Source organism: Athene noctua, chromosome 32 (genome assembly GCF_965140245.1).
Source record: "Athene noctua chromosome 32, bAthNoc1.hap1.1, whole genome shotgun sequence".
Lineage (NCBI taxonomy): Eukaryota > Metazoa > Chordata > Aves > Strigiformes > Strigidae > Athene > Athene noctua.
In genome coordinates, this window is record NC_134068.1 from 117,552 (window position 1) to 127,241 (window position 9,690).

General features: G+C 59.1%; 1 protein-coding gene across 1 annotated transcript; it reads left to right on the forward strand.

Annotated features, from left to right (window-relative positions):
• Nucleotides 1–379: 379 nt before the first annotated feature.
• On the forward strand, nucleotides 380–3,209 carry LOC141972297 (maestro heat-like repeat-containing protein family member 7). Its single transcript, XM_074930183.1, has 7 exons — nucleotides 380–569; nucleotides 674–850; nucleotides 1,174–1,329; nucleotides 1,716–1,817; nucleotides 2,193–2,295; nucleotides 2,456–2,515; nucleotides 3,079–3,209. The coding sequence occupies exons 1-7, from the start codon at nucleotides 525–527 to the stop codon at nucleotides 3,207–3,209; spliced, it is 774 nt and encodes a 257-aa protein (XP_074786284.1). The 5' UTR covers nucleotides 380–524.
• Nucleotides 3,210–9,690: the final 6,481 nt, after the last annotated feature.

Consider the following 9,690-nt stretch of genomic DNA (forward strand, 5'->3'; position numbering starts at 1 on the left):
GCGGCTGAGCAGGGTGTTCAGCTCTGCCACGGAGGACGCCTGCATCTACCCCTTGGCTGTGAGTGACCCACGCCCAGCCCCACCGCTCTGCCTTCCTCCTCCTCCTCCTCCTCCTTCCCCTGCTCAGCACCAGCCAGACCCCCGTGCCACAGGCTCAGGGCCACCCCGTGCTGGTTTGGCCCCACCAAGCCCGTCCCGGCACAGGCAGCGCTCTGCCCTCCCCCCTGCCGGCATCCCCCTGCCCAGCTCCGCAGCCTGGAGACCCCGGGAAGGGGCAGAAACCAGCGTCGAGGCGGTTGCTGGTCCTGGGTCAGAGACGTGGGGACTCGGAGGTGGCTTCAAGGGGAGAGGAGACCCTTGCCATGGAGCGTGCTGGTGCGGGGAGGGAGCCCTGCAGCTCTGCTGGTCTCTCACCGCTGTCTCCATTGTAGCTCCTGGCCTGCGCTAACATTGACACGGAGGAGTTTGCTGCCCTCTACAAGGCCCAGAGGTACCTGAGGCGTCCCAGCCCGGTGTTCCTTTCGATGGTGCTCACGGGCCTCAACACGCTGTCGAAAACACCTGAAATGGTGAGTGGGGGGTCGGCAAGGGGAGCCACATCGGCAGGTGGGGGCTGGGGCGGTGGGGGGGTCTTTCACCGCTTCACAAAAAGGCAACGGTGTGTTTCGTACAGGCCAGAAAACTCGCGGTGCTGCTCCCCGACATCCTGGAGACCCTGACAGATGCCAATGCCAATGTCAAGACGAAGGCCCTGGTGTTGTTCATCAGCGTGATGGGTCACATGGAGAGGGAAGAGGCCAACCTCATCTCCCTGAGCCTGGCGGAGAAGCTCCTGCCCCTCTTCGATGATGTAAGGCTGCCGTGGGCGCCTGAGCCGAGGCGATGGCTGCAAGGTGGCTGCCCTTGAGTGTGGCCATGCGGGAAGCGTTTGGGCAGGGGTCCCCCCCTTGCTCCTCTTGTGTAGCCTTTGGGGGCTCTTCCCCTCCCCGCTCCTCTTCCGCGGCCTTTCAGGGCTCCGGGGCCGTTGAGCCGCAGCTGCAGGTCTGGCCGACGGCTCCTGCGTTCAGGATCCGGCCCCAGAGCAGCTCCTCTCCCCCGGCCACGCTAACGCCCCTGCTCCCTGTGGGCGAGGAGCGGCTGGTGCTGAGCTCCCTCTGTCCTCCTCCCTGCCAGGAGTGCAGCCGCGTGCGGGAGCTCTCCATCCGCCTCTTCCAAGACATGATGAAGACCGTGGTGGGGAGAAACAAGAAAAAAATGTTGAAGACAGTGCAGAGTGTGCTGCTCCCACTGTTACTGCACACCAACGAGGAGATCGAGAGCGTGGCCAAGGTGCAGTGACAGCGATTGGTGTCACGGGGAAGGGTGTGCTGACACCACGGGGGTGGCCTGGGCCTGAGGGACAATGGGAAGGTGTCACCGCAGGGTCCCGCTGCACTGGTCCCCGTGCTGCAGAGCTGGAGGGGGAGGTGGGGACCCCGTGCCCCACAGGAAGGGTCCCTGCAGCCCCAGCACGAGCAGGGCCAGAGAACCTGGCACAGGCAGTTCCCTGCTCAGCCGGGGCCGGCTCCCAGAGCGCGGCATGGCCCTAGCAATGAAGGGGAGCCGGTCCCGGGATCACCCCGTGCCCCCAGCTCAAAGCCAGGCCCAGAGCAGGAGGATGCCAGGTCTCCTTCCCTGGGCTCTGGGGCCATCTCCCAGCCTCTGCTTCTCCGCAGGCTTCCCGGGACACCCTCCACGCTTCTGCCAAGTTCCTGGGCCTGAGGAGGCTCAGCTCTGTGGCCAAGACAGGGCAGACACCCCTGATCGGAGAGTGCTTGGTGAGGACAACCCCCAAACCCCCGGGGCGGGCTGGACGGGGGCTGCAGCCGTGCCCGGGGGGGCGTGCCGCTCTGCATCGCCGCCCTGCCCCGGCCCCGCTGCTCCAGCTGCAGCCTCCTTCCCTGCCCTCCAGCACGCAGCCCCCAGGGGCTCTTCTCCAGGAGAGCCCGGCCCAGCTGGGCCCTGGCAGCGGGACGGAGGGGTCTCGGCACCCCCAGCCCCCTCTGCCCGCGGCTGTCTCTGGCCCTCAGCCCCACGGGGCTCCTGGCTGGGAGACGGGAGTCACTGGGAGGGAGCTGGGGTGCTGGCGGGAGGGACTGGTCCGGACTGCTGTGGAGGGTCCGCACCAGCCCCGTGCCCTTGTGCTCCCTCAGATAACGCACAGGAGGAGCAGGGTGGAGGAGTATCTGCTCCAGAGCCTGCCCTACCTGAAGGACCCTCAGGCCACCGTGCGGGAGGAGGCCGTCAGGTTCATCGGTGAGTCCCCAGGGACCCATTTCTGGCCGCCCAGACCCAGTCGCCACTGGTGGGGCTCGCTGGGGGTCTTGATGGGTCCCAGAGCCCTCGGGAGCTGTCCTTGCCGGGGGACAGCCCTGCCCAGGGGGAGCAGAGCTCTGACATTAGCTCTGTGCCCCAGGTCTTGCTGCGCGGCGCCAGAGCATCCTCAGCCAGGAGAGGCTGTGGCACATCTGCGATGGTGAGTAGGGGACAGAACCCGGGCAGGTGCTGCCGTGCCCAGCCCCGCCCCAGGAAAACACTCCGGGGGCAGAGGAGTAGTTTCAGAATGTTTTTTCAAGAGCAGTTTCACAAAGTTGTGTGTGTCTTTGACACACAGGTTAGCATATCTCTTTAGTAAGGTCTTGAAATGGGAAGAATTTTGTTTTCTCCCCAGAAAGGAAAGGAATTTGTGGGGGAAGGACAGCCATCTCTGTCCTGCCCCTTGCCAGGAGGCTGATGATGTCCAGACTCCACACTGATGCTCAGATCAATACACGGGCTCGTTGAGGCCACACACAACTCTAGACCAGCTCGTATGGCAAACAAAAAAATGACTCTGTGGTCTGGCCCAGTCCTGAGCTCCTTTGTGTGTCAGGGGCACACGGGTCATTCCTGAGCAGCAGCTTCAGGCGCTCTGGTTCTCTCACCGGCTCCTCCTGGCCAGGGAAGAAGATGGATGGGGCTGGCATGGGCTGGGGGGGGGTCCTGGGGGACTCTGCAGGCACTGGGGGCTCACGTCTGCTCTGCTCCCTTCTCTCGCAGCGCTCCTGCCCTTGGGGAAAGACACTGAATTCTCCATCAGGTCCCTGGCAGCCAAGACCATCTCGGTCCTGACCATAGAGCAGAGTCCGACATCGAGATGGAGCCTGCGGTCGCTGTGCTGCTGGCTCTGATGAGCCTTCAAGAGACCAAACGCTCTGGAAACAGGCTGTCCTTGAATAATTATTTTTTTAAAAATAAAGCTGGAGCCACAAGCCGCTGGGACTCCGTAGCGTCCTTCCCACGGGGACCCCCCTGAGTGTGCTGAGCAGGGTCCCCCCCGGCCTCTGCCGCTGCCCCCAGGACCGCACACCCGCACCCAGCCCGGAGAGGAGGAGGAGGAGGAGGGAAGCTTGGGCCCATCCTGCCCCTCCTGAGACACCTCAGGGCACAAAAAAGCTCCGGTGCGCCGAGCTGGCACGTCGCCATTTGTCCCAGCACCAAATCCTCTCTTGTACTGGGGAGCTGGGCTGGATTTCACTGGGCACTGGTTAGTTGTTAGAACATTGTAAGGCCAAACTGGGGCATTCTGGGGTCCAAAGAGAATTTTGGGGCAAAGTTTGGGGGCTTTTGGGGGTGCTGGTGCAGCGCTGCCCGCCCCTGCCCGCGCTGCCTGCGCTGCCCGCACCCCCAGCAGCGATGGCCGGGCCGCAGGCGGGGGGCGCTGGGCGGGGGTTCGGTTTCTCCCGGCACTGTCTGGGCTCGTCCTGCCCAGCGCGGCCGCGCTGAGGCTCCTCCAACCCCGGGGTGCTGAGCGGGGCAGTGCCAGGGGCCCAGCGCCGCCCCCCGCTGTCTGCTCGGCCCCGGGGTGCAGAGGGGGTTCAGGTTTCTCCCGCCGTGGCTGGCAGCTGCGGGCAGAAGAGGACTCCCTGAGCCACGGCCTGGCTGCGGCGGGCGCGGGAGCAGGGCACGGGGCTGGGGGTGGGTGTCATTCTGGGGTCTCTCGTTGCCAGGCGCCCCCAGACGGCGTCGAACCGGGGAAGCTCCGCTCGATGCGTTCACCGGCCCGTGACGCCCTTGCTGGAGCTCCCTTCGGAACACACAAGTTGTTCTGTGTCTGGGCGCTGCCGTCCCCGCCCCTGCAGCCCCACCAAACCCACCACGACATTTGGGTGCCCTGCCAGTCTGCCGAGAGCCCGGGCAGAAAGAGCCGTTCTGCCCCGCGGGGATGTCCCAGGCGACGTCAGCACGAAGCGCAGGACAGCTGTATCCTGCCACCCCTCTGGAAACGACACCCCCCTTGGAGAGAGCTGAGAGGTCACACCCAAGCCGGCGCTGAGGGCCCTTTCTCCGTGCCCCGTCTGCTGGCAGAGCACGGAACCAGAAACGAGACTGCGGCCAGGCAGATCAGCCCTGCGGAACAGGAACAGAGGGGCCAGGAATGACAACGACAGCAGCTAAGGCGTCAAAATCACGCCAGAAACCTGGGACGTGGCCCCTGAACTGCGGTTCTGTACCATCAGTGACAGGGGAAGGCTGAGCCACAGCCGTGCGCCCTCCCGTCTCACCAGCTGGCAGCAGCGCATCTCCAGAAGGGCCGGGACACTTCCACGCAGCCAAGAGTGGGTGCCAGTCCCACACCGACACCGGCACTCTGGGGATTTAACCCTTTGCAGAGGCAAGAGGGCAGCCGTCAGCTGCCACGGCAGAACAACTCTTTGGCAGCTCCCCGAGGAAAAGGCAGCAGATCAAACACTGCAGCCCCCAGCTCCAGACCAGCCTCTGTGCTCAGACAGGAGCTGCCCTTGGATCCGAGGGGCGACTTCGCCCAGAGCCACGCGAGCCTGATCCACCCAGAGATACTTGTACTGCTGCAGTACCTCGTGCGTGCAGCACACAGGCCTCTCGCTGCCCGAGCAGAGCAGGGAGAGAGGAGAGAGTCGTCTGAATGATGCCTCAGCCAAAGTCACAGGCAGCAGTGGACTGTCGCTGCCTGCGTACAAACCCACGCCACGCTGACTCAGCCGTGCTCACCACCAGAACAGCATAAAGTATTTGATGGCTGTGCTCACTCCTTATTCATCAGCTGGACTACGATACGTGGTTTGCCTGGTTTGCAATACTCTGTGATCAGAGCGTTGCCATATTTTATCAGTCGGCGAAAACTAATTTCTCGCAAAACTGCTGGAGGACTCCACCTCCCCTCCCCGGTCTAAATCCCCTCCCAGTGGCTGCAGGAAACGCAGATCCCTGTTTGTCGGTGACCTCCAGTGGTGTCCTGATCCGATATCGGGGAGGGTTCTTAAACAATCTGACTTGCGGAAAAACTAACTCCACAACTGTGAAGTTGTAAAGTAGGTACGTTTATTCAGCGCCGGGCGCATGGGGGATCGCTCCTCCACAAGCATGCGCACCCCTTGCAGCTCTCGTCCTGCTTATATATTACAAAATAATGCATATTCATAGAATGCTTATACATAAACATAATATTTCCCCGCCTCCCCTCGATTCTCTTGGTAATTAGGTCTCCTCCTCTTGCGTCTGCGCGTTCAGCTCCTTTGGTGGTCGCAAGTTCCTGGGCGAGGGTCGTACAGATGAAGTAGCTCCTCTTCCTCGCTGATGAACTTTTTACCTTATTCTTCTGCGCAGCCTCAGTTGTTCCCTGGCTCCTAGCTAAACCGCAAGGCCAATTAGTGTTAGGATTTGAGGTGATCTATTGCTGATTTGTACTACTTCAAGGACAATAGGAAGCTTCTGTTTGAGCCAGAAGATAATATCTTCGCAACAGTGTCAGCCCCTGGTATGTCTTCACGTATAGCCCCCTCATCTTGGCGCAAGCTCTGCGCCATCTAATTAAAATTGTTTAAATTCCCTATCTCATAACCTGACAGATCAACCCCGCAGACACCACAGACCCCTACAGACAGCAAAACCCACCGAGTTCAAGGGAAAAGGACAAGCACAGCCCCACATCAGAACGTCTGAAGAGCCCAAAAGGTGACAACAAAGCTTTTTTTTGAGGAAAAATCAGAACCATGACAAAGTTGGGGGGTTTAGACGAAAGCTTTCCCCTTCCCCAGCGATCCCGCCCCCCCTGCAGGGAAATCGGGCCCAGCCCCTGCGCTCAGCCCTGCTGGGCCGGAGCCACCACCACGAGGGCTGGGGCTGCTGGGGCTGGGGCTGCTGCCGCCTTTGCAGGAGAAACATTCCGTCAGCCCTCCAGAACAACGCCAGTGTTTCCAGAGGAGGAATTCCCACTGGCCGGGCGAACCAAATCTCTGCAGGAACATCCCTCAGGGGAGGCCCTGGAGAGCTGGAGGCCTCCTGCCCGGGCCGCCTCCCTGGAGCCCACGGAGCCCTGGCAGAGTGTCGCAGGCAGTAGGCCCTGTGGGGCCAGGGGACCCCGGGGGGCTCCAGCACGTTGTGTCCCCCCAGCACCTGCCCACACTCCTGCCTGTGCCGTGAGGGGGCACTGGGGACCGGGGGGTTATTGGGGGGGTGTTACTGGGGTTCTGTGGGAGGTGTGGGGGATATTGGGGTCCTGGGGGGTATTTGGGTCCTAGGGGGAGTGCAATGGAGTCGTGGGTGGGTGAGGTTGGAGAGGGGTTTGGGGGGGGCGAGGCTGTTTTGGAGATACCTGGAGGTGGCAAAAGCAGTTTGGGTGGGTTGCAGGGGGGATTTGGGGTTCCTGGGGTTCCCGGGGTACCTGTGCCCACCCCCCCCGGCGGGAGCTGCTGTCCCAGGGGTACCCCGAGAGCATCAGCCCCGACCCCCTCCAGTACCAGTGCTGGGACGCCGTGGGGTGGGGGACGGCGCCTCCACTGTCACCAGGGCCACCCTCACCTGGGCGCTGCAGGGTGAGTTCCCCCTGATCCCCAACCCCCCTTTTCACCCCGAAATGGCCCTTGGTCCCCAGATCCGTGTTTGGCCCCCAAACCCCGTGTTTTATCCCCAAATTTCCCCATTTGACATCCAAAATCATTTTTGACCCCCAAATCTCCCACTTTGAACCCAAGTGTTCCCGCTTTGACCCCCAAATCAGCCTCAGCACCCTCAAAACTCTCATGTTTCATTCTCAGAATCTATCTTGAAAGTCAAACCCCCCCAGTTTTGCTCCAAAATCTGTTCTAGCAACCGCAAAAGCCTTCCAGTTTCACCCCCAAATCTTCCTTGGACCCAGAATCCCCCTGTTTTCACCCAGAATGTTCTAGTTTGACTGCCACATCTCCCACACTCACCCCAAAATCTCTTTTGGAACCACAGAATCCCCCCGTTTGTCCCCAGAATTTACTCCAGCACCCCCAAAACCACCCAGTTCCATCCCCAAATCCCCCCATAGTTTGACCCCAAAACATCCCTGTAGGCAAAATCCCTTTTTCCCCCCTGTACCCCAAATTCCCTCATTTCACCCCAAATCCCCCCATACCTGCAATTGCCCCTTTCCACCCCAAACTCCACCATGGCCCAAATCCCTCAGTTTCATCCCAAACTCCATGTTCCCAAAATCTCTCAATTTCACCCCCAAATTCCTGTCATACCTCAAATCCTCCAGTTTTATACCCCCCCCCCCCCCAAAATCCACCCGGTTCACCCCAAACCTCTCTTGTCTGTGGGCACTCAGGGAGCTGTGGGGGCAGGATCTGTAGCACGCTTGGGGTGTCTCTTGAGATTTTGGGGGTCCGGGTGGTTTTGGGAATATAGAGGAAGTTTGGGGTGGTTTAGTAGGTTTGGGGTGATATGGGGGATAAGGGGGGATATGGGGAAGTTTTGGGGATGATTTAGGGGATATGGGGGAGTTGGGGGTTATTTGGGGGGATACGTGTGGTTTTGGGGTAATATGGATGATATGGGGTGATACGGGTGTGTTTTGGGATGATTGGGGGGATTGTGGAGTTTTGGGGTGATATGTATGGGGGTATATAGATGTTTTGGGGGATATGGGGTGTTTTGGGTTGATTTGAGAGGGCATGGGGATATGGGGTGATTTGGAGGGATATAGGGGCTTTGGGGTAATATGGGGGTATAACGGGTGTTTTGAAATGATCTGGGGAGGTTTTGGGGTGATTTGGGGGATATATTTGGTGATGTGAGGAGGGTTTGGGTGTATAGTGTGTTTGGGGGTGATATGGGGGTGTTTGATGGGATATGGAGGGTTTTTAGGTTGATTTAGGTGTTTGTGGAGGATTTGGGGTGATTTGGGGGGATATGGGGAAGTTTTGGAGTGGTTTGGGGGGATATGGTGGGTTGGGGGATATGGGGGTGTGATTTGGTGGGATATCAGGGTGTTTGGGGGAGATATGTTGGGGTGATTTAGGGGCATAAGGGGGGGTTGGGGTGATTTGGGGGGATATGTGGGCCTGGGGGATATTGGGGGTGATTTGGGGTGATATGGGTGGTTTTGGGGGTGATTTGGTGGCATATGAGTGGTTTGGGGGCATATGAAGACGTTTTAGTGGTGATTTAAGGTATATGGTCGTTTTGGGGGTGGTTTGGGGGTATTATGTGGGATATGGGGGTATATGGGGAAGTTTTGGATTGATTTGGGGGACCTGGATCGATTTTGGGATGATTTGGGTGGATATGGTGGGGTTGATGGAATATGGGGAAGTGATTAGGAGGAGTATGGGGCAGTTGAGTTGATTTGGGGGAAGATGAGGGAGTGGGGGATGTTGGGGGTGATTTTGGGGAATATGGGTGGTTTTGGGGGTGATTTGTAGGGATATGGGGGGTGTTTGGGGGATATATGTTGGGGTGATTTCAGGGCGTAAGGGGGATTTGGGGGGGATTTGTGGGGATATGGGTTGATTTGGGGAGGATTTGGGGGGATATGTGGGGTTGGAAGTTTATGGGGGTTGGATTTGTGGGGATATGGGGCGGTTTTGGGGTGATATGGTGGGATATGAGGTGTTTGGGGGGTATGGGGGCAGATTTGGGGAGATATGGGGGGATTTGGGGGGATATGGGGGATATTGATCACAGCAAGGAACAAGGAGCTGAGATCCCCACGTCCTGGCCCTCGCTCTCCTTGAAATTATTCCACACACACACTCACTCACACAAAATAAAAAAGAGAACCAAAAGTTCGGAGAGCTTGCCGGCAGGGCACTCCACTGCCTGCCAGAGCGTGGTGTCACTCACGCCAGCTAGCGCTCTGTTCTGTTTCACACGCCCTGGTTTATTTATTTTCTTAGTCTGAAGAATCTGTTTGTGCTTCTACACTTAAACTTGCTGGTTTGAGCAAAACTACCAGCGGGCCCCTCTCCTGGGGGAATGAGGCCACCAACTTCTGTGGGTGAGAGGGGCCAGTCTGTGTTTCCAGCTCTCACCTGGGGTGTTGATCAGGACGGAGAGCTGGATGCCCCATCCCGCAGGAGCTTCCCTTTGTCGTGGAGCTGGAGCACAGGGACAGAACCCTTTTGGGTGAGTCCTCGACACAGGTGCCCAAAACTAACCAGTAGTGATGAACCCTAAATCCTCCCCAAACTGCATGTATCTCCCCAAATACCCCAAATCCCCTCAAAACCTCCCTGTATTACCGCAAAACACCCATATCCCTTCAAAAAACGCTTATATCCTCCATATCAGCCCAAATCCCCCCATATCTCCCCAAATCATGCCCCATACACACCCAAACCCCCATATCCCACCAAATCACCCCCAAAACAACCCATATTC